Genomic DNA, 25651 nt, shown 5'->3' with positions numbered 1-25651 from the left:
ACTTACACCTAAGGAGCCTTTCAATTTCTTCCTTGATTTTTACCAACACATCTGGATGGAACCTCCTGGGTAATTGCTTGACTGGTTTCTTGTCTTCTTTGATGGGTAACTTCAATTCCACCAATTCTCGACTGAGGCCAGGCATTTCATCGTAATCCCAAGCGAAACAGTCTTTGAATTCCTTGAGTAATTTCACCATCTTATCCTTTAATTCTGGGTCAATAAGAGCACTGATGTATGTTGGCCTCTTTTCTGAGCCATCACCCAGGTCCACTTCTTCCAAAGGGTCTTGTGCTTCCATTTTCTTGGACATGTCGACCACTGGCTTTTCGAAGCCTAATGGGCCGTCATCGTAGATGCAATCTAGCCTCAAATTGCAAAGGTCCTCGAATTCGCATTCATCGACACTCTGCTCGTTTTTCCTTATGCACGTGTTATCCTTCTGTGCTTTTGCCTCCTCCTGAGATGTCATTTCGACAGGAAGAATTGAGGCATTGGCTTCGTCAGTAGCCATTTCTTTGGCTATTCTTGCGGCCTCTAAGGCCGTCCTTATTCTGTTTTCGGCTGCGTAAGCCGAAATTCGAGCTAGGCTCGAATTAATCATCTTTAACCTCATTTTGCCACTCAGTTGTGGCATCCTTTTCTTCATCGCTGTGCCATCCACTCATGGCATCAGGTTTGTATGCTTCATTAAGGTTTAAACCCCTGATGGGATCCAACGTCACCGAGTACTCCGAATACGGGTTGAAATATTGAGAGGCCACTGTGTCTAGAGGAGAAATTGTGGCTAAACTCTTTTCGAAATTTTTCTTGCTGACGTAACCTGTCTTCGCTAAGTAGTAGCTCTGATCTGCTTGCACGTTCTCGACGACTCCATCTGCTTTCCAAATGGAAATACGTTGGTGCAGAGTTGAGGGCACTGCCCCCACGCCGTGGATCCATTCTCTCCCCAATAGCAGGTTGTAGTTGGCTTTTGAGGGCACCACGATGAACAATGTGGAACGGGCCACCGTTCCTACGGTTATGTTCATCATAATTTCTCCTAAAGAAGAACCTGTCTTCCCTTCATAGTCGGAAAGGACCATGTCGTGAGGGATTAAGTCTGCTTCAGTTTTGCCTAGCTTCTTGAGCATAAACTTAGGCATTAAATTGATCGTGGCCCCTCCGTCGACAAGAACTTCATTGACTCCTTTTTCGTCGACTTTGGCCCAAACGAATAACGGCTTCAAGTGGCTTTTCATCTGCTCCGTTGGCCTCTGGAAAATAGCTCTTTCGTCTTCGACGGATCCTTTTTGCATCACGTAGTAGCACAAGGGGTTGTCATCTGGCTCCTCCTCGTCATAGTAGTCTTCTTCATTCTCGGTGACCTCCGAGATCCTGTCGAATTCAGCGGGTAAGATAGACACTATGCAGATGATGTTGAGATCTTCCCCATCGCTATCATCGAAATCGTCGAGCATGTCTTCATCCTCGTCCTCAGCCACATCTTTCCCTTTTTCTTTGGCCGGGTTTGGGGGCACAACTGTTCCCTGTTTGATAGCATGGTCGAGCTGGTTGATGATTGACGCCACACTAGGTTCCTTGTGAGGGTTGTCTTCTGGCTTTATGTCCCATAATGAACGGAACTTGCCACCTCTTTCTCTCTCAGCTTTTCTTTTCCTCAGGAAACGTCTGAATTGAGTTCTAGTCATTTGCTCAGGAGCATAATAATTCCCAGAGCCATAGGAATAGTTCCGCGACACACGGGAATTGTTGATGTAAGATGACCCCTGGCCTAAGTCGATTTTCTGCCACTTGGGGTATGGTTTTGGTCTTGGGGGTGCTGGCCTAAACCATTGATTTTTTGGCAAACCAGCATCAGGGACATAAGTCTTGTCCTTGATTCTTGACCTCTGGCCTTTGTGGCCATCGAGTTCTTGATCCCTCTCAACCCACTCCTCGTGGGGATACTTCAACCTTCTAGACACAGGCATTTTGCTCTGGTAATGCCTCTTCATCTCAGAATCTTGATAGGCTTTAGCTGCTGACTTGTCGAAAACGGCACTACATCGAGGACAAAGCATGACCTCTTTCTCGCTATCTTTGCTTCGTGACAAAAACTCGACAAGAGTTTCCCCTGCCTTGGGGTAAACCTCCTCTAGGCTCACCTCTTTCACGACGTCTGGTTCTTCGACAGCCGTGTTTTCCTCCTTTGCCTCCTCGAGTGTCAGGCCCAGATTCAACTTCTCAGAAATGTCAACCATGCCAATGTAGAAAGGTTCCACGTAGTTGGCTTCAGCTACCTGCAGTGGGTCGGAGTCAATCTTCATTTGGATTTTGGCTTTTTCGTCATACTTGAGCCTTCCCGAGTCCAATGCCCCCTGCACAAGATCCCTGAAACGAACACATTGTGAGGTCCAATGACCAAAAAAGTTGTGATATTTGCAATATTTCTTCCCCTTCCTTTGTTCAGGAGAAGGAAGTTTTTGGTCTTTAGGGACCACAAGCAAACCATCAGACACAAGTATATCATAGATTGCATCACATTTGGTCACATCAAAAGTATAAGTTTTCACAGTAGGAATCGTGTTCTTGGGGTTTTCCTCCCCAAGTTTGTTTTCACGTGGTTTCAATGCTTTACAAACATAAGGATCCCCTGGCTGAAGTTCAGCCAGATTGACATCATTTAAATCGACGTCTGCAGGGACTTCTCGATAGACACATGGATTTTGACATACTGAATCCGCGTCTATGTACGCTACCTTCTCCTTCTTTGGCCACTTAGTAGTCTTGGCCCTTTCCTCGGACTTTTCGGCCTTTAGTAATTCGATGTGCCTCACTCTATCTGCGAGTAAAGACATATCTCGAATATACTGAGTGTCGATTTTCTTTCTAATGGAATACTCTAGACCACCAGCGGCTAAGACAACTAGCTCGTGTTCAGGGACATGGGTGAAACATCAAGATTTAAGCATCCTAAACCTGTTTAGGTAATCATCAATAGACTCTGCTGGCTTTCTTTTAACACTAGCCAGATCCTTCAAACTTACTTTGCACTCTCCCCTAAAGAACTGTTCATGGAAAATTCTTTCCAACTGAGCCCATGTATGGACTGACCTAGGAGCGAGGGTGGTGAACCAGGTAAATGCATTCTTGGTTAAAGAACTCGGGAAGTACTTCATTTTTAAATTTTCATTGATGGCTAGGTCTCCTGCTTCGATTTGGTACCTGGCTATGTGTTCTACAGTGGACTTTCCTGAATCCCCCGAGAACTTAGTGAATTTGGGGACCTTCCAGCCTCGAGGAAGTTCTGATTCGAGAACCTCCTCTGTAAAGGCTGACACAAAATGGGGTCTATTCGCGAAACCCACGTTGAAACCATGTTGGTTCAACAGTTGCTCCACCACAGCAGCAACATTTTGTTGCCCCCCAGCGTTTTGGTGTCGAATTCTTTCTAGCACACCATCAGCGTGTTCTTCCCTGTTTACCATATATACATTTTGCAATGGCGGCTGCACTGCCTCGTACAAAGGGTTTGCCCTCATCTCTTGGTGTTGCGGCACCTGATAGCGCACAGGGGCAGGGACATGGTTAGGCAACGGGATTTGGTTAATTCCTGGCGCCGATTGGATCTCGACTGGTGCCCCCAGGGCTATCGCCAAACGATCCATCTGTCGTGCCAAATGCTGATTATTGGCATTATTATTTTGGAGCACAGGGTTGATTAGCTCACCTATCTGTCGAGATAACATGTTAACCATTTCATGGTTACTATCATCTACTTGCTGCCTAATGGCTTGAAGTGAACCAGTGTTCATACCTGTAGATAAATAAATTTGTGAACTAGATCCAGGAATAGAAGGGCTAACTCGACTCCCCAAATTTAGCATTGTTCCATTTGCCCCAAAAGGGGGTATGCCGAATGGAGGAACATTTTCAGGGAACGTCGAATACGTGCCTTGTATGCCTTGCATCATAGACGTAGGCATACCATAAGGCATCTTTTCCCTCGTAACTGTTGGAACAATTTGTGCCTGTACTGATGTAGATACAGGCATTTCTGCAACTGCAGAAATTGCTACATTCTGGGTTGGCATAGTGGTGCCATGCCCCATTCCAGTAGACACTTCTTCATTATTATTACCACTACTTCCCCCGGGACTACCCTGATTGCCCACGTTAGACCCTTGGGGGGAAGTCCTCCCTCGATTGCTTGCCATACTTATAGTCTTACCACTTCTCAGGTGCATATAAATCACAATCAAGGCAAGTAGCAAATACCAAATAGCATGCAGCAAACAAAACACACAAAACGCTTCTGTAAAACTTAGTTTTCACAAAAATGGTCCCACTGGGCGTGCCAATTTGTTTACACGGATTTTTGGTAAACAAATATCCTCTTAGTTCGACTAAAGGAAGTTTAGATTTCAGGGTCCTTTTGAGAAAACGCTTTGCCAAAGTGTTGTGTGTACATGAATGTGTTTTCGACAATAACAAGCAGCTCAGATGAAACTGGAATTTATTGAATACGAGTCGATTACAAAACAGTCAAACAAACTAAAATAACATGAAAACTACATGAACTGCAGATTTCGACAAACAAACTGCACAAAAGAACTGGAAATCAACAAGCTGAAATGCAGGGAAACTAAAGTGTTGGTTCTGCAACGTACTCCTTCATCATCACGTTTTGCTCCTTGAGTCTCATTGATGCGGACATTAGAGCTTTCTGGTGAATTTTTCAGAGTTTGAGTTGGGAACCCGCTTTCTGAATTGGATTCTCCTATTTATAGAGTTTCGTGTTCTGCGTGTCCTTGACGGTTTTTTTTTTCTCAGTGGATAGGTTAGTGGGTCTGGTTTCTCCCACGATCTGATGCTTGCTCCGGAAGTTCTGCGCATGGTGGTGGAGATCGTGTGCTTCAACTGCTCCAACCGTTTCCTGGCCATGTTTTCGACCATCGTGGGGGGAATTTGACTTGGTCAATGTGGCACGTGTTACATGTGCCTGTGTTTAGCAGTAATTGTTGTTGTCGAGTTTTGCCGCCCCATTTGGTGCAACTTCCTCTTCCTTTCTTTAGTCAGAATTCGACTTCCTCGAGAGTTTTGGGCTGAATGCGTTTTTCTTTCTTGGGCCAAAATATTGGGCCAACACGCATGTTGCTTGAAAAGGAGTTGTCAAGTATATTTTGGGTTGAGACGACTAATAATCAATTTTTTTTTTGAAAAATCAGCATCCAACCAAGGTCTTGAATGTTAAGACTCCATTTCAGACTTGGTATGTGTAAAATCTTTCACTAACCTTTCTTAAAAGTATATGTTTGTGTTTGTTTTGCGCATGTTCCACGGGCTAAGCATGAAAAATTCTACAAGAAGGCAATGTCAGAGATCTTTGGGGGTTAAAATTCATATTCAAGGGCCTACAAAGTGTTTCATCCTCAAACCGGTAAAGCAACATCACAATGAGTTGTCAGCGCCTGAACCTTGATATTTGTTTTTCCATTAATTACAATTACCAAATATTTATGAATAATAAATTCAAGCCACTGTAGCTCAAATCCAACAAAAGTTAAATGATGGAAAAAGTTTATGTTATTACACTACTTTCAGGACTTGAGTTACCTCCTCATACTCCTAATGACTACGATGATGCTTGATTGTATTGGTGAACAAATCAAGGACAGACCTATAAAAGGCACTCTGATACTTAAGTCAAACAAAAGGTTGTGTTTAGAGTATAAGAAGATCAATATATTGGAATCTACATTAATTTCACATTATAAACCATGTATCTACCTTGTGTGCATTTGGTCATCCTCGCTTCCTCGGTTTCAAGGTTGTAACTAAATGCCCACGTGACATACTTGAATGTCCATGTTGCATAACCACCTAACCATAGTCTTAACAGGCTAACTCAATTGGTTTAGTTTCCTAATCATTCTAGTTTAAATTTGATCTCTCTCGCAATGTCTGAGTCTATCCCATTAGTGACCAACTTGCTTGGGTCTTATTTGATTGGGTCGACCTTGTGATCTTGTACCAGTTAGTCGTAACTCGACATGTAATGCAGAAATGTCGAGATAAACAACCAAAGAATTCAATATGCAAAAGTTGTGCCGTTGGAGAAATTCTAAAAATTGAATTGCAATGATGTGTGACTTAGTAACATCATCATGTTCAGACGACCAACGATTTTAATTTATTGATTGATCGCTTAGTCATATTGACAAACTTTCAGTATCAACCTCTTCATTATCTCTTTTCACTTAAAAATGCTTGGACTTGTGCGGAGCATGATGAGTGTTTCTACATTTAAACTTTCTTTTTTACTCATGTAGGACTTAGGATGCCACGCCACTAAATAATTTTAAGATGTATCGCCATATTTTCATCAAAGTTTGCACATTCTCAACTATATCCAAATCCTAATGCTTGAGATTTCAGTAGAGGTTTCTAAGTGTTAGAAGTCCCACATTGGCTAGAGATAGAGCAGTGCAAACCTCAACTCTTGAGCTAGCTTTTGTGGTTGAGTATAGGCCTCCTAATTTCTAATATGGTATCAGAGCCTATCCTAAATCCATTTGTTGTGGAGACCTCCCATTATTGGGCCACCCGTTCTTAATCCCACGTTCCAGTCTGTTCAATCCTGGACGTGAGGAGGTGTGTTAGAAGTCCCACATTGGCTAGAGATAGAGCAGTGCAAACTTCAACTCTTGAGCTAGCTTTTGTGGTTGAGTATATGCCTCCTAATTTCTAATACTAAGTTTATTGCAATTGTTCAGGCATCGTCCTCTATTTATTTTTTCCATCATTTCCAAGTTGTCTGGCTACACATTTTTAGCCCCGAGAAGTGTAATAGAGTCTTACGAAAATATTTACGCCATTAGAATTCATGTTTGCGAGATAAATAAAACTAATAAAAGAAACACAGTCAGATATAGTTGGATGTTTTTCCACATGTAACCAAAAAAGATAAAATTGGATGTCCATGTATAAATGAAGGTTAAATCCAAATTCAAATAACAATCATGTCCAATTATATAAAATACAGATGCATTTCTTCTCATCTTTTCCTGTTTTTTCTCTGTCTTGTTCACCTCTTTGATTTTTCTCCATAGAACCAAACAAATTTTAGGATAAAAAGAACAAACAAATGGAGCTGCCAAAGAGAGTTTTTCCATCTTTTAATCCGATTTAACCAACAAAAATAGTAAATGGTGCTAGCTTATAAAAATCTGAATCTAAATTAGAATTGAGCCAACTCAACTCAATCCAAATTAGGCTCATTGTTACAACTAAGCACATTCAAACTAGCAACAATAAAAGACAAAATATGACCAAAAAAATGGTTTATCCAAATTCAAGGTTTCATACTTTCATCATCCATTCTTTTGTTTCTTCCCTTAGAAAAAACACAACTTTGTTCCTTGTCACTTTCCTTTAAATTCCTTGCATTCATTTTTCTTGCAAGTTTCTCACAACATTCAACTTCATCTGAATCAATCTTTCTGACCCTCTTTTTGTCCTTACAAAAAGTTCCAATTTTTAATTCACTTTGTTGCTTGTTTTCTCCAGGAATTCTCTGGGTATCTCATTGAATTTCGTGGGGTCCTGTCTATACTGTGGAAACTGTTGTTAGAAACGTAAGACATGGGAGGCTGTTGTAGCTGCCATGTCTCAATTTTAGGCAAGGTACATGATGAGGAATATGAATGTAGCCATCACAATGTTGCTTCATTTGAACGAGGTGGGTCCCAGGTCATGTTAAACGGGTCCTCTAAGTTTGCATCAATGTACACCCAAAAGGGTACAAAAGGGGTTAATCAAGATGCAATGACAGTTTGGGAGGTAAGATTAATCTTCATGAATCTGTTTGCATCATGGGAGAGCTCAATGTTTTTAGCATTATCATTAACCTCTAACTGTTTGATTAAATTTCTCTTAGAGGTTGACTCTATGCTGTGGTTTTTATTATAGCATATGAGCATATGACCAATTGATGAAATATATGGCTTGGACTAATGCTGGGTAATGGGTATGATACATGATCAGGGTTTTGCTGGAGATAAAGACATGATCTTTTGCGGCGTGTTCGATGGCCATGGTCCTCAAGGACACAGGTTTTCACAATGCATACGCGACAATCTACCCTCCAAACTCTCTGCAGCTATCAAACTGCCACAACAAAATGCTGCAGACACAGGCAGTTATGATGAGGATAACCGGCACATGTCTTTTGCTTCATGGGAGGGAAAATTTCTGAGGTCCTTCAAGGAAATGGATGAAGACCTTGCTAGGAACATTGACCGCGATGGCTATTGCGGAGGTAGCACTGCTGTAACTGTAATTAAACAGGTATCATATAACTGTGCTTTTTATTTTGAAAGGCATCATATAACTGTGTGTTTGGATACCAGTTGAGTTAATGTGAAAATACTTTCATATCAATCCTTAAGAAGAGTCATACCCACTTTTTGTCTCAAAGTGAGTGCTAACGTCCGTCTGATAGCACTAACTGCAACGCGTATCCAAAGATAGATATGTCATTCATAATTGTATTACCTCCTTGTCAAGGTTAAATGGTTTGTAAGATAGTACTATAATTGCATTCCTTTACCCTCTATAATTTCAGGGAGATAATCTGATAGTCGGCAATTTAGGTGACTCTCGCGCAGTTCTTTGCACAAGAGCGGATGACAACCATCTTATTCCGGTTCAACTTACTGTTGACTTGATCCCAGATATTCCAAGTAGGTCTTACTATTAAGTATTAACTATATTGATCTCAAATCTCAATTACCAAATCTTACAAGCCTGTGTAGTTTATGTCTAACTCGATTTTTTCTCTTCAATGTCACTCAGGTGAAACTGTAAGAATACTTGATTGTGGAGGCAGAATATTTGCTACAGGAGAAGATCCAGGTTTAAACAGAATATGGATGCCTGAAGGTGATTGCCCTGGACTGGCTATGTCTAGAGCCTTTGGAGATTTTTGCCTGAAAGACTATGGCCTCTCCTCAGCTCCAGATGTGTCTTACAGAAAACTTAGCAAGAGGGATGAATTTGTGGTTTTGGCTTCTGATGGGGTAAATATTTACAGATTAAACATTGTTAGCTAGTTTTTAAATTAGTAGAAAACTTACCTACAGTACTAAAGGTGTTGTTTATGCTGATGTCCAATGAAAAAACTTCCCTTTTTTCATCTCACGCGTCATGTTGTAATTGGATTACATTAAAAACATGTAAAGAACTGTATCTAAGATTTGTCCTTTAAGTTACTGCTCAATTCTTTGATTTCTCTCTAACCACATGACATATGCATTCACATATTGGAAGAAATGAAATATTCAGGCTTTAGGGGACATTGATTTCATAGTAGTTTCAACATGAAATGGCTTCAAGCAGGAATTACCTTCTACATGCAAATATTAAAAGGTGTAATTTTGTTTTTCCTACAGATATGGCATGTTCTGACAAACAATGAAGTAATAAACATAGTTGCTTCAGCACCAACGAGGTCCATGGCAGCCAAATTGTTAGTACACCATGCCGTTCAGGCTTGGAGATATAAGTATCCTGGTTTCCATGTTGACGATTGTGCAGCAATATGCTTGTTCCTGAATGATCAGCATGTTTTAACCTCTTCCCAGTCCAGTGTGAGAGGATCTTGGAAGAAATTGCATTGAACTTGATTTAGAAATGTAAACACAACTTCTAGATGGCAAGAGAGAATGGTAGAGTGAAAGGAAAATTAGGAAGCTCTTGGAGGGTTATCATTTATCAAGGATCCAACTCACTCTGAAATCTGAATCTCAAATTTCATGGCTTGCTAGAGTTGTGAGTTGATATAGAATCATCTCAGCACCTCAAGGGGGTTGAAGTTCACTAACTCAGCCAGGACCAGAACTCTCCTCAAATCCCACTACTATAATTTCAGTAGAGCAAGGCCTTCTGTGTCAGCTATGAGGTGTTCAAGATTTTTGTTTTGACATACACCAAGAAATTGTAGACAAAAACAATTCATATCCTAAAAGATGTTCTGGTTGTCACTTCTCAGAACACACTGAGACACCTAAACCTGAAAGAGGGGAAAACAAAGAGAAAAGGAACACTGTGTAATGGTTATTAACCAATCCTTCATACCATTTTGATTGTCATCAATGATAAGACTTATGTCTTACCACTAGATTTATGTGTTATAATGTTTGTTTTAAAGTTAGACTTGTAATGTACAATAAAAGATGCAAGTCTTTCGACTTTGAAATTTTGGGATATTTCCATATCTGAGGTTTTTATTGTATCTGCTTAAAACAGGCTTTTGATACCCACTAAAAGCATAGAGCAACTGACACAAAGTTGTTCTAGCTTGGGCAGAGGTCTAAGGTTTGACCTTATATGAATGCAGCTGCGGTAAATATTTTGTAGGGAAAGCTTTGCTGCCCATTAAGATTATATATATTCGGGTCGAACATGATTGCCTTGGTGAATGATAACTTAAAAATGCATAGGAAAAATTGCGTTAGAAAATGTACTTGTAATATTTACTTACTATCTGTTTGAAATCCAGTAAATTTCTACATTAAAGAATATGGTACATTTGGATAATCAACTCACTTAAGTGCTTATTGCATAAGCGTTTATCCATAAACTAGTTTGAAAAACTTATTGAAATAAAATAAAAATAAGTTATGAATTAGCATAAACTCTTATTCATAAGCTAATCTGAACAACTTATAAAAAAAATTCAAAAAGTTCTTTCAAACAGGGCCATAAGAGCATCTCCAATGCAGAGAGACCTTGTACCAGTTCTTAGCTTAAGGTTTGTATCTTATAAGATACCGACCATTGGAAAATGCTGAGCTCGAGTTGCTGATGCATTAAATTTAAGTCTTGTATCTCTAACAAGCCACCTCCCAACAAAGACCTTAAATAAAAAATTAAGTTTTCTTTTTCGTGCTTCAACCAAAATTTTAATTGGAGTAAAAATAAATAAATATATCAGGTATTGTGGGACTCAACTAAAAGTAAAGTAAGATATCACAATTGGAGTAAAATGTGCATGAGTTGCTATCCGAAGTGGTATTTTGGGCCTTGAAAAATGGTGATAGGATACCCACTAAGATACAAACCATTGGAGATGTTCTAAGTGGTTTCATGAGAAGGTGCTTGTAGATAAAGTGGTTTTATGACCAAGTTTTTTTTTCCACAAGTCAGAAGATGCATGAATTTTTTTTGGCCCATATCCCTTATTGTAAATAAGAGAACTTTGAAGGTATGAAAAACGGTAGAAAGGGGGGGTTTGAATAACGTTTTCAGTACAAAATTACCACCTTAAAGATTTAGACAAATCTTTCGAGAACTTAAGTGCTAAAGATAAGAGATAGAAAAGCACACAAGGATTTTATCCTGGTTCACTTGATAAATCACTCAAGCTACTCCAGTCCACCCGTTAAGGTGATTTCTTCCTTCTTAGAATGAAGGCAATCCACTAATCAGGTAAGAGTTACAACTGCACTTGAAACCTACAAGTGACTAACAATTACACTGACTTAGCTCACACTAAGATTCACTCTCTTAGTCTTCTCTAGGATCCGATCAACCTTGATCTCCTAAAGGAACTAAACAAACTGTTTATCAAAGAAATGTTTACAAGAGATTTGCTTCTAAAAAGCTAATAGTAAACACAATGAATTTCAGATGAAAGAAAGCTTAGAATATTTTGAATATCTTGCGCGCTTGTGTTCTAGCCGCTTCTTTCAATCTTCAGCCTCTATATATACTCCAAGGATTAGGGTTGAGCGTTGCATGGGAAATGCTACCGTTGGAGGGCAGTTCTGGAAAATCCAGCTTCTGCTGTGGCTGAGAACGTTAGGTAGGTCGTCAGGAAGGTACACTTGCTTTTGTACTTGGATAGCGACTTGACCTTTTAACCTAGGAGACTTCTGATCAGGGGAATACTTCATATTGGAACTTGTGAAGCCGGTTGATCAGAGTCAGAGGGAAAGCACAGATCCTCTGACCATTGTATCTTCTGATTCTGAACTCAGAGGGAAGAACATGGCCTTCAGAGTTTCTTGCTTCTGGACTTCAGAGTTTCCACTATTCAGCTTCTGGATCTTCAGAGTCTTCTGCACCATCAGAACATCTGAACCTTCAGTGTTTCTTGGTTATCAGAACTTCTGGATCTTCAGAGCTTCTAGCGACTGAGTCCACATCAGAGTTTGTATAGCTTCAGAACTTCTGAAGCTTTTCCACTGTTCATACTGAACATGGTGAATGCGAAAGCGTTGCTTGGGTTACCCTTTATACACAGTGCTTCTGATTTGTGTGAGATTGAGTTGAGGTCAGAGCCTGTAAATAGCACACTCAGAAAAACACGTTAGAGTACCACAATTGTTCATATCAAAAGGTTAACTTGTAATCATCAAAACATAGAGTTGTACTACTAGATCAAAACTTGATCTTACAAACTTTCCCTTAGCCAAAAAAAGTAGTTTTCTTTCTTTCTGGGCCCATATCACTTGAACATAATGCTGAAAATCCTGCCAATGCTTCCATAATGTGCAGCATATTGTACGTTACGCCATTAAAAAGTTGCAGCAGAAATTTGTACCATTTTTCTTACTAGTACACGCGTTCAACCCCTAAAATAATAACCCTTGAATCACGGGGCATTATGCACTCTGCAACTGCACATGGGAAAATCGTCCAAAACCATGAGTTTAGTCTTCTATTCTAAAGAAAGATGAAACACTTCCATTGCTACCAGAGATTTTCTGAGGTACTTTCTTAGCTGATTCAGTGAATGAGAAGCTTTTATGACAAATTCCTCTCCCGTATTCATTTGTCACTAGGCGCCTCACTGCTATTAATGCAGGTTTGGATTAATGGTTTTGAATTGTACTACAATTAATGCAGTCTAAGATTAGAAGACAACTATGTACTGCTCCAATGTGCATAACTATTACTATAGTCGAATTCCACTAGATAGGACCCAATCTGCATATATAATTGAGCTTTGCTATATATCTCCAAATGAAACACATTGTAAATAAGAAAAATAATAACAAATTGGCTTAAATGCACTTTTGGACCAAAGTTTACAATTTTTGCGATTGTTGACCCTGATTTTATTTTTCTACGAAACGAGACCCTCTTCAGGCAATTTGCATGCAGAAGATGGCTGGTCTTTTTGTCTGGAGAGAGTCTCGGTTCGTAGAAAAATAAGATCAGGGTCAATAATCGCAAAAAATGTAAATTTGAGAGTCTAAAAGTGCATTTAAACCTAACAAATTTAATCGGATTGTTGTCAATAAGCCGGAAAGCACGCATATTTTGTTAACCTTTAGTTTCGTAACATTAATCAATTCTCTATATAACTTAGGGTCCTTATAGAGTGAATCAAAAGTAATTTAGTCCACAAATATAGACCATTGATTATGAAATCTTGATATAAGATTATAGGGATATTCTTTAGATAAGGTGTTAAAATTTAATCATGATATATGATATAAACGCAAATATGACCCTTATCTTTTTTCCTCTAAAACCATATTTTCTCTCACGGCTCTATCTCCTTCCCTCGCCAGTACTAACACTGACTTTGTTCATTGCGACATCAAGTCCAAAGTTGTCACCCTCAACGCCATCCTTGACGAGCTCCACAGTGAGATGCTTATCTTGAGCTTGTTGTCCCGGCACCAACATTTACACCTCTACTACATACTTGGTCACAACGAATCAAACATTTGCATGATCACTGTTGGGGTTGACCAAATCGACAATGAGTTTAGGCTGAGCGTGTTGCAGAGATCTCAATGACAAATCTAGGATGAACACGATGAAGAGGAACGATACTATGTTGTTGTTAAAATCAAATTTTGTCATTGTCAGATTTCACCACCATAGCCCATGCGCAACTGCGTCAATCGCGATGAAGAGGCCCACTATGTTAAGATCAAACTTCGCCGTTCCCATAGCCCATCCGAGTGAGACAAGAACAACGACAAAGAGGGTGTGGTGTTGCAGTGGCCGACGAAGAGGGTAGGGTGGTGGCAATGGCGACAAAGAGAGTGGTTGATTATGGAACATCATGAATTTGAAGTGTTTTTTCCATTATACCCGTTGGTTCATCGGTGGACCATTTTGAAGATGGTCTACCCTATAACAACCATATAATTTAATCAACAATTTGCTCTTTTCTCAGTCTTGCCTTTAGCAATGAGATACAATACTAAAAGGCAAATCCTTGCATATTTTGGTTCCCACTAGGGTGGGCAAGTTATATATTTGGTCCACCGGTGGACCAGGCTTAAAAACCGTTAGATTTAAGAATCTAAAAATATTCCTTATTTGAATAGCTAGGATCTGATGGATGATAAAAGGGTGAAAGTGTAAATAGACCTCTCTTCTTCTTCTCCCTTCTCCCTGGTACTGCTACCCTCCTCCACCACCTTTCCTCAGCACCTCAGCCCATACTCCCGCCTCCTCCCCGCGAGCCCCGACCCCGGCACGGCCGCCTCCGCCTTCGATGGACTGGGAATAACATCAACAAGAACATTCTCAGTCTGAATCCTCAAATGGACATACAAATTGCCAACAAGATGAAGATTATATATGATGTTATCATTTTCAATAGACCCAGTTTATTCTTCCTAAAAGGAGCGTTTGTTTATATTAATCCCATGAACCCAGTACTACATTTGATTCTAAATCCATGCCAAATTGCCAGCAAGATAAAACCCAAATTTCATCAAAACCCAGATCGGAGATGCAACAAATTTCCAGATTTCGTAGCCTGGAGTAGTTGTGGAGGAGGATGAGTGGCAGAGGGGAGGAGGTACTGGATTTGGATCTGAACGGCGCTGACAGCGACAACAATCCAAGGCCCGGCGAGCGAGGAGGTCCATTTGGTGAAGCTGGAGTCACGGCGGTTGGAGTAGGGTGTGACGGCGGAGTAGAGGAGGCCGGAGAGGACGTCGAAGTTGGCGCCGATGTCTTTGAAGACAGAAACAGTGTCGAGAGTGGATTGGTCGTAGCTCTATATGGGTTTGAGGATTAGGGAGTATATGCTGAAGGTGTAGGATGCAGAAGGTGCAGAAGGGGAAGATCTAGATCTAGGGAAGGAGAAGAAGGGATTAGGGTTTTAATTTTTTTATATATAAATTACTAAACTGTTTACACGGATTTTTGGTAAACAAATATCCTCTTAGTTCGACTAAAGGAAGTTTATGTTAAGTTCAAACGTGTTACAACGTGTTTCAATCTTATTTTGATCCTAACAATTTTTATAAATACCTTTCTATACTAAAATCTAATTCCAGATGTTAATGACATTTTTCAGGAAATATATATTATAAGGTCGCATGCTTCAACGAATATGTCTAAGCCTTATAAGGAAAAAGAAGTTTACGCAAGATATGACCGCATCGTCCAGTAAACAAGGAAGACACTTATTCTGTATCGTTCTATGCCACGTCATACCTCAGAATTTCAGAAGAAGTCTTTGAGCGGGAAAGTCAAAATTGTATCTCAACTATTTGCCCCATGCTCCAGTCAGAAGGAAACTAATCTGGTCACGTGCAAACTGATTTATCTTTGAAGAGAGAAGTCTCGATGACCAATGAAGAGGAAAAAGGACAACACGTCAACATCACTTTTCCAAAATGTCTCTCTTCTGCAAAGTAGCCCAAAGCTATCACCACCTACTAGCTGACAAAGTACACCTTTTTGGCTAAAGGATAGTTTTGAACAGCAGCATGCATTTAATGAAGCTACCAACCGGAGATTTGAATCAATGGTTAGATGACACTCACAACGGCTACAAACAACGGCCAGATTTTGTGTCTCAACGGCTACACAACTAGCAAGATCATATATAAAGGACATATCTGAAGATTGAAGAAAAGAAGAAGAGAAATTTATTGCAAGAAAAGAAAGAACTCAGAGCAGTTATCAAAACATTCTTCAAAGCATTAAAAGCTCACAGCAGATTTCCTAAGAGTCAAATCCGATCTCATACCTCTGCTAAATCAAGAGAGAATACCAAACCTTAAAAGAGTCAAACCTCTTCTCTTACTTCTCTCTTAGATTCTGAACTCTTGTGTATTCCAACGTCCTTTCAGAACCCAAAACACTTGAGAGTTCCAGTGCCATAAATTGTCTACACCAACTCTTTTGAGAAGAGATTTCTTGTAGAGCCAAACAATCTTGTTGATTGTAGGAGGAGTCCTGTACAATACTTGGAGAAGTCCGTGATAATACTAGGAGGAGTCCTGTACAATACTTGGAGAAGTCCGTGATAATACTTGGAGAAGTCCTGTCTAATACTTGTATTGGAGAAGTCCTTGATACTTGCTAGTGAAAATCTTGGTGGTGGCCAAGTACTGGACGTAGCCCAATCGTTTAGGGTGAACCAGTATAAATTCCTGTGTGCTGATCGTTCTGCTTTATTTATTTACTTCCGCTGCACTAAACAGTTTTTGAAAAGTCACCAGAACAATTTCCTTAAGAACTTATCTTCTTTTCATAAACTAAAGTTTTAACAAGTAATTTTTAAGAACACAATTCAAACCCCCCCTTTCTTGTGTTACTTATTTACATATCAATTTAGATTTCAGGGTCCTTTTGAGAAAACGCTTTGCCAAAGTGTTGTGTGTACATGAATGTGTTTTCGACAATAACAAGCAGCTCAGATGAAACTGGAATTTATTGAATACGAGTCGATTACAAAACAGTCAAACAAACTAAAATAACATGAAAACTACATGAACTGCAGATTTCGACAAACAAACTGCACAAAAGAACTGGAAATCAACAAGCTGAAATGCAGGGAAACTAAAGTGTTGGTTCTGCAACGTACTCCTTCATCATCACGTTTTGCTCCTTGAGTCTCATTGATGCGGACATTAGAGCTTTCTGGTGAATTTTTCAGAGTTTGAGTTGGGAACCCCCTTTCTGAATTGGATTCTCCTATTTATAGAGTTTCGTGTTCTGCGTGTCCTTGACGGTTTTTTTTTTCTCAGTGGATAGGTTAGTGGGTCTGGTTTCTCCCACGATCTGATGCTTGCTCCGGAAGTTCTGCGCATGGTGGTGGAGATCGTGTGCTTCAACTGCTCCAACCGTTTCCTGGCCATGTTTTCGACCATCGTGGGGGGAATTTGACTTGGTCAATGTGGCACGTGTTACATGTGCCTGTGTTTAGCAGTAATTGTTGTTGTCGAGTTTTGCCGCCCCATTAACTTGGTGCAACTTCCTCTTCCTTTCTTTAGTCAGAATTCGACTTCCTCGAGAGTTTTGGGCTGAATGCGTTTTTCTTTCTTGGGCCAAAATATTGGGCCAACATAAACCCTTGGTCCATGGGTGGACCATTTTTTAAACATGACCACCCTAGTGGGCACCGCATATTTTAGTAAGAAATCTAAACTTTAAGTTTCATTAGGGGGGGAAAAGACAAATCTAAGAAAAATGAATGAAGGTGTAAAAACTAAGGCGTTAAGAAAACTAGCAGAGAAGAGGATCATAATTTAAAAGGAAAAGGTAAATGCCTGAAATAGTTCACCAAACCAAACATTAGGAAAGTAAGGAAACGAGGCTCCACTGTTCAATTTTCACTCCTTCAACACGCTACCACCCGTGAACTCTTCCCGCTTCTTTCTTTGGAACTCTCATCACTGGCTAGATTGGACCATAGTCCATATATTAAAAATATCAAATCTATAAACACTACAAAGGAATAAGCTAAAATCTACTGTTCACTTTGAGAGTTTTATTCAGTGTGTCAAGGTCCACCGTAAGGGCTACTTTTGATTCCTTTTTGTTGCTTTTTTTATTACAAATTGCACCAAATTTATTGGAATTATGTATAAACTATAAAGTAAATAAAATAGATAGGTTCAATAATACCCTCACCCTCTCTCCCCCTCCTCCACCGGAATCCTCAACCCTGGCAACTGCCGCGAGCTCCGCTGCGAGCACCACCATCGCAGACAACCCAGATCTGCCTCTATTCTTCACTTTCTATCGTGCATTCCTTTCAACAGTCGCCGTCCCACCTCGCCGGAGAACCGCCAAACACCTCTTTCAACAGCCGCAAGCATCCCCTTCCTTTCTCCTCCGGCGAGCTCGCAATCTCCGACGACACAACCACCGCAAATCCCAGTTTTTTGACAGGTTAAAAACCCTTTTCTCCTTTATCTGATTTTTTTGCCTTTTTACTACTTTTCTGAACTAGACTGTAAGTGAAAACTTTTCAACATCTAATTTCACTTTTCTGCACCAATTCAATTTAGGACTATACTTTACATCACTTTTTTCCCGCCAGCACCCTATATAAGGCACTCCAATTGAGATTTTTGTGGCACACACTCATACCACACATGAAAATGAAGAGAGTTTGTATGAAGCTGGAGTCAAGAGAAGAAGTTTGTTGTGGAGGAGTCCACGGGAAGGCTGAAGCCAGACCTGATCCATGGGTGAGATTGCCGGAGATAATGTCTAAAGGCTCTTATTTCTGTTACTTCAAGGTATCCAATGCATGCAAAAATAAACAATTTCAAAGAGCTTTTATTTTTACTGTTCATTTTCTGATAAATTTTGTTCATTTGGATTTACTTTTGAATGCCAACCCATAGTTTGTTGAAGATGCTACCACCTTTGTAAGTGGTGATACTAATACCCTTGAATTTTTCTGTACTTCTTTTTAAATTATAGTAAGAGTGATAGAGTTTCTGAATCTTCTTTTGTTGTGTTGTTGTATTAGACTTCCAGTGCAGCAAACTCTATCCACTTCTACCGCAGGTAAAAGTCATTTCTTTTCCTATTCTAATCTTATTTGTTATGACTCTTTTATCTATGTCTAGGAAGTATTTTTCTCTTTGGCTGCATATACCGTAGTGTTGAACATGTGATAATTTCTTAAGTTTCTCACTTTGCAAATAGGAAACTGCAGTTGAGGAACCTATTGAGGTTGTGTGTAAGTCAGTGGACTAAACTATTCCAAAGAAATTTCCTATAGGTATTTTCTTTGGGATTTCTGTGATATTGTGTGTGTTTGATATGTGGAATTGATTCCAGATGCATGAATAGGAGATTCATTCAATAAACAAAGAAGCCCGCCTGACTTGGAAGTTGAATCAAATTTCTTCAAAATCTTAGGGAATAACCATCATAGTCCATAAAAAAACCAACTTGGAGATCCTTAAAACCCACACAACTTATATTTACATTTTATTAAACTTGATTCTTTGGCTTCAGCGTTTGCAAATTACTACAAAGAAAGTAAGAATAGCTCTAGGATTGAGCAAGGAAAGCTCCTTAATGTTTGTCTATAGACAAACTTTTCCAGCCAATGAATTGAACCCTGTCTGATCTGCCATAAACTGAATTTTTTTCAGAGATCTAGAACCTGCCAGTAATTCAACAAAAGTATGTGCCCATTCTCCATTTAATTTGCTGCATCTTAAATCCTGTTTTCTCTTGCCATATTTCTCATAAGGTTTGTTCAGTGTAGTCTAACTTCACTATCTTAATTTAAGTTATGTTGATTCTAATCCCCTTTACTATAAATATTTATACAGCTGTAGTATGGGAAGTACACAGGAGAATTCTATTGTTTCAAAGCATTATCCTTAATATATAACTAGGGTTTAGTTCTTACTAAAAATATTTATACATCTTTAGTTCTTTTTAAATTATAGTAAGAGTTATAGAGTTTCTGAATTTTCTTTCACTGTGTTGTTGTATCAGACTTTCAGTGCAGCAAACTCTATCAACTTCCACCCCAGGTAAAGTTCATATCTTTTCCTATTCTAATCTTTTTCTATGACTCTTTTACCTGTGTCTATGGAAGCATTTTCCTCTTTAGCTGCATGTACCTTGATCATTTCTTAAGTTTCTCACTTTGCAAATAGGAAACTGCAATTGAGGACCTATTGAGGTTGTGTACAAGTCAGTGGACTCAATTATTCCAAAGAAATTTCCTATAGGTATTTCCTTTGGGCTTTCTGTGATATTGTGTGTTTTGAGGTTTATGCTTCCATTTTGAGGGAGCAGTTGATCTGGAAAATAGAGCAGATAAAAAAGAATACCAGGCAATTCACAACCAATTAACTTGGTTGGGAAAAGAATGAGTAGCAAGCTGGCCAACATACAATTTCTTCTATGATAGAAGAAGAGATGGAGGCCAATCCACTTATGATTGTTTATCTACATGACATTTAGGTTCATTACCTCTCTATTCCCTTTTTAAAGTGTGAAACAAATAGATAATTTATTATCAATTGGAGGGAGGATTGAAGTAAATACTTTACTGATGCCTTTAGGACAGTATATTGGTGACAATAATTATTTGTATCAATAGGTTTCTTTGGCTTCTAAATTTTAATTCAAGATTATGCCTAGATTTTATATTGCATTAAAATCAATATGATCAAACAAGATCATGAGCTACTGCTTATCAGTTAACAGATGATCACTAATAACACTTAGCATAAGTCAAACTATCCTGTTCACGAAAGACCTATCATTGTTAACAATTCTTTCATTGTTCTTTTGTTCAGTAGCTGAATTGATGAAGCAAAGGTTTGCTAAGCTGCTTTTAGGGGAAGACATTCAGGTGCAGGGAATGATGTTTCTTCTGCATTGGCTTTGTCAAGCGTCATAACAAACCTGGTTGGTATATACCTCATATAATGCAAGTTAAACAAAATGGGCTTCAATGATATGCTTGATAATGTGGGTTTCTTCTGTTACTTTGGATACTATTGTGGGTAATTTCTCTCTCTTACATTGTGTTTTTTTATATGATTTTCTGCAAATGAAGATTAATGTAAGATAAGCTTTTTGTTATATGCAAAATTAATAACCGAGGTAGAATTTTTTTTTTTGCAGGTCTTGGCTTGGATAATCTATATATGGTGTATTGAAGATTGATGATACATATTATAGTTTCTCATATAAATATGGTTATGAATTGAATAGTGTTGTCAGAACTAGATAGTGTCCTCATTCATCAAGAATTTCAATGGTTCCTTGCATGCTCATGTGCTATGAACTTTATTATTTACATTCCTTGGTTGAATAACCAATGTATGCATAGAACGACATTGACTCTACTTTCCTTAATGTAGTTTTGACAGCTGATTCTATATCATTTATATAGGATGTGGTTATCATGAATGGAAGATAGTTATATTTTTCAGCTGTGATGTAAGAATTGTCATAATATCTTTTTAATTTAAAATAGAAAGAGATTCCTCATTTTTTTATTAATAATATATATTAAAAAATATTTTAACTCATATTGAAAAGAAGTACAAGGGGTACTTCAACCCAATACAATTGGAGAAAGAAGGAAATTATTATTTTTAACTCATTTAGAAATAGTAGTGTATAATAGTATGGAGTAGCAGATTAGTTGCATATATTTATAATTAGAATCAATGAGGTTGACTTTACACAATATGAACTACCACTCTTAATTTCAATCTTGGACAATTGAAATAGTTACTCAAAAATTTCAATCAAACATTTGTTTTTCCTAAACATTGTCCTTCGTATAACTCAGTTATGTTGCTAAATTCGATTTAAAACTTTGTTGTTAACCATTTTATCTTCAACAGCAAAACATATATAGTATTACCATATTTTACACAAAAAGCTAAAGACTTTATTAAGTAGTGGAATTTAATTTTAAAAAATATAATTCTAAATTTATTGTAGTCACATATTTTAGTAACAATATTTATTTTCTCACACCAACCACAAAAAAAAACAGATTTTAAATAAAAACCAATTATTACACATGTATGGTGAAAATTAAATTTGAAATAGATATTGTTGGGGAAAATATGTTTTTATATCCTAGAGTTCAAAATAGATTAATATAACCATTAAATAGTATTTAATTTATATTCATAACAAATTATTGATTGTAATTAAAACTAGCAACCGTGCATCGCACGGGTTACTATCTAGTTCTATACAAAGCAACACAAACCTCACCTTCAAAAATGCATAGTCTAGTCAAACATCTATCCCCACTTAAGTTTTCTTTTTCATTTCTTTTTGTTTGATTATCTCTCAAAGCAAAATCTTGTTTGAACCGGTAAAACTATTATTGATGTTAAAGTTCTTCCTATCAAATATTAGCCTCGAACACAAGGCATACATCTACTTAGCTAGAACACGTTGGTGTCAATTGATATACGTATTTGGTGGTAACTTTTCTTTTCATTTCGACTAACACATCCCAAGCACTTTCCTTCAACCAATCAAACCCAATACAAAAACAGAACTCCAAATCACAAACCATAGATTGCGCCTTCACAAAGCGATCCCTGTGTAGATTGCAACATACACAACAAGCCAAATAAACAATCTCTGTCTTTCTCTGAATTGACACCATAACCAATCCCAACTTGTAAATTCCACGTGTCTCAAATGACAATGCAATTGTCACTAGCTCACAAATAGAAACATGGTATGCAACACAAGCAAACTTAATTGCCTTTCTCCTATACCAAGAAATATAACACTACCACCATTTGTTCTCTTTTATACAATACACTAGTACACTACACTACTAGTAGTTGATTAATACCCCTATTAAACAGGCTTCGACAAGTTCAGAAGCATAAATAAGAATCCTCCAAAATATTAGACAAAAGAAACATCAAGAGCAAAAAGTTAAATAAAAAGCTCCAAAAAGCTATTTGAAACTTAATGCATGATTGGATGCACGGTAGATGATTTTCATGTTTATGGGAGAAGAAACTCCTAATAGCTTTTGAGAGAGTATGATCGATTTTGGAAGATTTAAACATGAATCCAAACATGCTATTAATGGCCATCTCAACTGGTGCTACATTTGCGGACGACATAGCGATAAGCAGCAACCTTTTTCTTCCTGGAGGCAGAGTTATCAACAGAGAGTACCATTTTCCCAGATTCTTTAGAAGTGAATGAGTTGTGAATTGCTTCTTCTGAGGCTCCAATCTTCCTTGGCTTCTCAACTGCAATGGTGTAGCTTCCTTCAGCATTTGGGACAAACTCAGCACTATATTCCAAGTCCCAACCTCCAACCACAATGTCCCACGTGATAGTTGCATCAGCCTAGTTCACACAACAATTAGTAAAGTAATCACCAACAGTGTATAAAAAAACATTAACCTTGTAGTGTTTTGAATTTGAAATAAGTAGATTCCAAAAAACATAATATTTTATCTTAAAAGGAGGAATCATTGAATCAAAGTGTGCATAGGGAAGAGTAAATGGAATGGGGTGAATGATGATCACACCTCAATTCCTTCTATTTGTATGTTTACTTTCTCCCCTCCTTTGACAGTGAACTCAGAAGCAGGTTTTGGGGGACCATTCTGCAAATCGCTGGGACGATTCAGTCCTCCATACTGAACAGGAATGTCTTCAGGCCTTATAAATCTGAGAATAAGAAAAGAACTAATTTCAGAAAACAAACCCAAAGCAGAAATAGAAGGAAACATGGAACAACTATATTTGCTAACTACAAAATGAAAGCCAAGTAAAGACAGCTTTCAATGTTAAAATGAGTGATTAAAATCTCAGACAAATGGAGAAATCTTTACATAAATAAAAATTGAGAAGAATAGGCCAAGTGGCCAACCAAAACATTCTACAAATGTGGATTTGTTGGTTGCAATAGGTAAGAAAATGGACACAATAGACTCACTTGTAGAGTGTCTCTGCAGCATTTCCTTCCTTAGAGATTACAAACTTGCTCTTAGTCCTTTGAGTCAAAAATGGACTGAACATTGAATACAACATGCTAAAGTACCAGGGCACATTGATGAAAATCTGAACCCCCAAAACCGAAATCAAGCAAATGAGAAATTAGTAATTACCAACTCACCTTGTTTCTAATTTTGAAGAACACAACCAAATTAGAGAAACATGAAAAAAATCAAATAATCAAACCTTGCGAGCCACCATTTCAGGGTAATTGTCTTGAAACAGAGAAAGGATCTGATTAGAAGCCACCCTGAGCTCTCTCTTGGGCATGTCCTTAAGGTCAGTGACCTGAATGAGAGAATTGACCCCACCAGGCTTAAAATGAAGAAGCTTGATCCCTCTTTCAAGGACCTGAACCCTCCACCTTAGAAACTTCTTCAGCTTCTCTTCATCTCCAAAAATCCTCTCATACATGTCCTTGTCCCTGAACACCCCATAGGCATTGTAGCAAACAGGGTGTCCCTCTCTGTCATAGCCTTGCATATAAGCAATCACCCCTTCAAGCTCCTTGAACCCCAAATCCTCTTCTGCAACAGTTTCAGCAGCAAACTCTTTCCTCCAAGCCAAGCACTTGAGAAGCATGTTGAGAGCTTCACCAACCCTGAAGTCCCTCGCTCTGAGAAACTTCAAGAGTATCACATCAGCTCTGTCATCACCACCAAGGAGAGGAACACCCCACATGGAAGAACCAGAATCAGAAGAAGAATCAGAAGAAGCAAGGAGCTTTTCCTTGAGCTCCTGAAGGGCTTTCTTCTCAGAGGATTTGAGAAGGGAGATGAAGTAGTTGTCTTCTTTGAAGGAAGGGGTGCGGAGGGTGGTGGCAGCGCCCATTAGAGAAGCTACCAAGCTTTTCTTGGAGGGTTTTGGGGAAGCTTGTGGAGGGTCTTGAAAGGGTGTGTTTTGGTTTTTGAGGGAGATAGGGGATGATGATGATGATAAGGAAGAATCCATCATGAAGGGGGTGTTTTGAGAGAGACCCAGATGGAATCTCTGCATGAAATGGAAAATGCAGGGTGGATTGAGTGTTGAGATGAAGATGGGTAGGTGATTCTCTGCAAAAACACAGCTTCCTCTCTAAATGACAGAGAAAACAGAGGGAAGAAAGAGACAGGGAGAAGAGAGTTTTGTGGCGAGATTTGGATTTTGTGGCGAGATTTTGGGTTTGTGGCGGTTTGCTTTGTGTTTTGTTGTGTGTGAAAGGGAAGGGGAAGAGTGAGAGTGAGTGAGAAGGGAGAATGAAAGAAGAAGAAGAAGAAGAAGAAGGAAATTTGAATGTGGGAGAGAGAGTAAGAGCACGCGCTGTTTTTTGATTTATTTTTTAATTTTGACAGAGGGGTGCGTGTGAATTACTCAAGTGCATTGCTGCTGCAAAAGTTCAGAGTTCAAAGTTCAAACAAGATGCAGGTGCTGCAACTGTCCACTATGCTTGTTGTTTACAGAAAATTAATTTTAAATAATAAGTTATTTGAAGTTTAGGTTATACTCCCTCCGTTCATATTTATCTGTCCAGGAAGAGAAAGTTCACACAAATTAAGGAAAGTAATTAAATTGTGTTGATTTTCATAAAAGTATTATTTGTTTTTTCCTATATAACTCTTTAGAATGTATTTTATCTTTCTTCATTTATTGTTTTTGTAAGGGCATTTCTTGGAAAAACATCAATTAATGCTCTCTTGAAACTCTAAGTGGACAGATATATAGGAACAATTTTTTCTTCAAAGTGAACAGTTAATAAGGAACGGAGGGAGTACTGTATTATAATTTTGTTAATATTTGTCTCATATTTATGTAATGAATGAATTTTCAAAATAAGTATAAATTTAGTTTTTTATAGGTATTATTAATCTCTTTTTAAAAGGCTTATTCAATGCTTTAAGAAGTTTAGAACATACAAAAGTTGAAGATGATA

At 38.5% G+C, this 25651-nt stretch overlaps 2 protein-coding genes across 2 annotated transcripts; one reads left to right on the top strand and one right to left on the bottom strand.

Annotated features, from left to right (window-relative positions):
- Window positions 1-7314: 7314 nt before the first annotated feature.
- On the top strand, window positions 7315-10269 carry LOC130742520 (probable protein phosphatase 2C 33). The gene is made up of 5 exons (XM_057594617.1): window positions 7315-7824; window positions 8029-8331; window positions 8609-8726; window positions 8839-9062; window positions 9435-10269. The coding sequence occupies exons 1-5, from the start codon at window positions 7627-7629 to the stop codon at window positions 9660-9662; spliced, it is 1071 nt and encodes a 356-aa protein (XP_057450600.1). The 5' UTR covers window positions 7315-7626; the 3' UTR covers window positions 9663-10269.
- Window positions 10270-22186: 11917 nt separating this feature from the next.
- Window positions 22187-25079, bottom strand: LOC130748988 (patellin-6-like). The gene is made up of 4 exons (XM_057602237.1): window positions 23929-25079; window positions 23684-23808; window positions 23274-23415; window positions 22187-23088 (listed from the first exon to the last, which is right to left on the bottom strand). Exons 1-4 carry the CDS (start codon window positions 24736-24738, stop codon window positions 22828-22830), a joined length of 1338 nt encoding a protein of 445 aa, XP_057458220.1. The 5' UTR covers window positions 24739-25079; the 3' UTR covers window positions 22187-22827.
- Window positions 25080-25651: the final 572 nt, after the last annotated feature.

This window comes from Lotus japonicus, chromosome 3 (genome assembly GCF_012489685.1).
Source record: "Lotus japonicus ecotype B-129 chromosome 3, LjGifu_v1.2".
Lineage (NCBI taxonomy): Eukaryota > Viridiplantae > Streptophyta > Magnoliopsida > Fabales > Fabaceae > Lotus > Lotus japonicus.
This window is presented reverse-complemented; position numbering and strand designations above follow the sequence as displayed.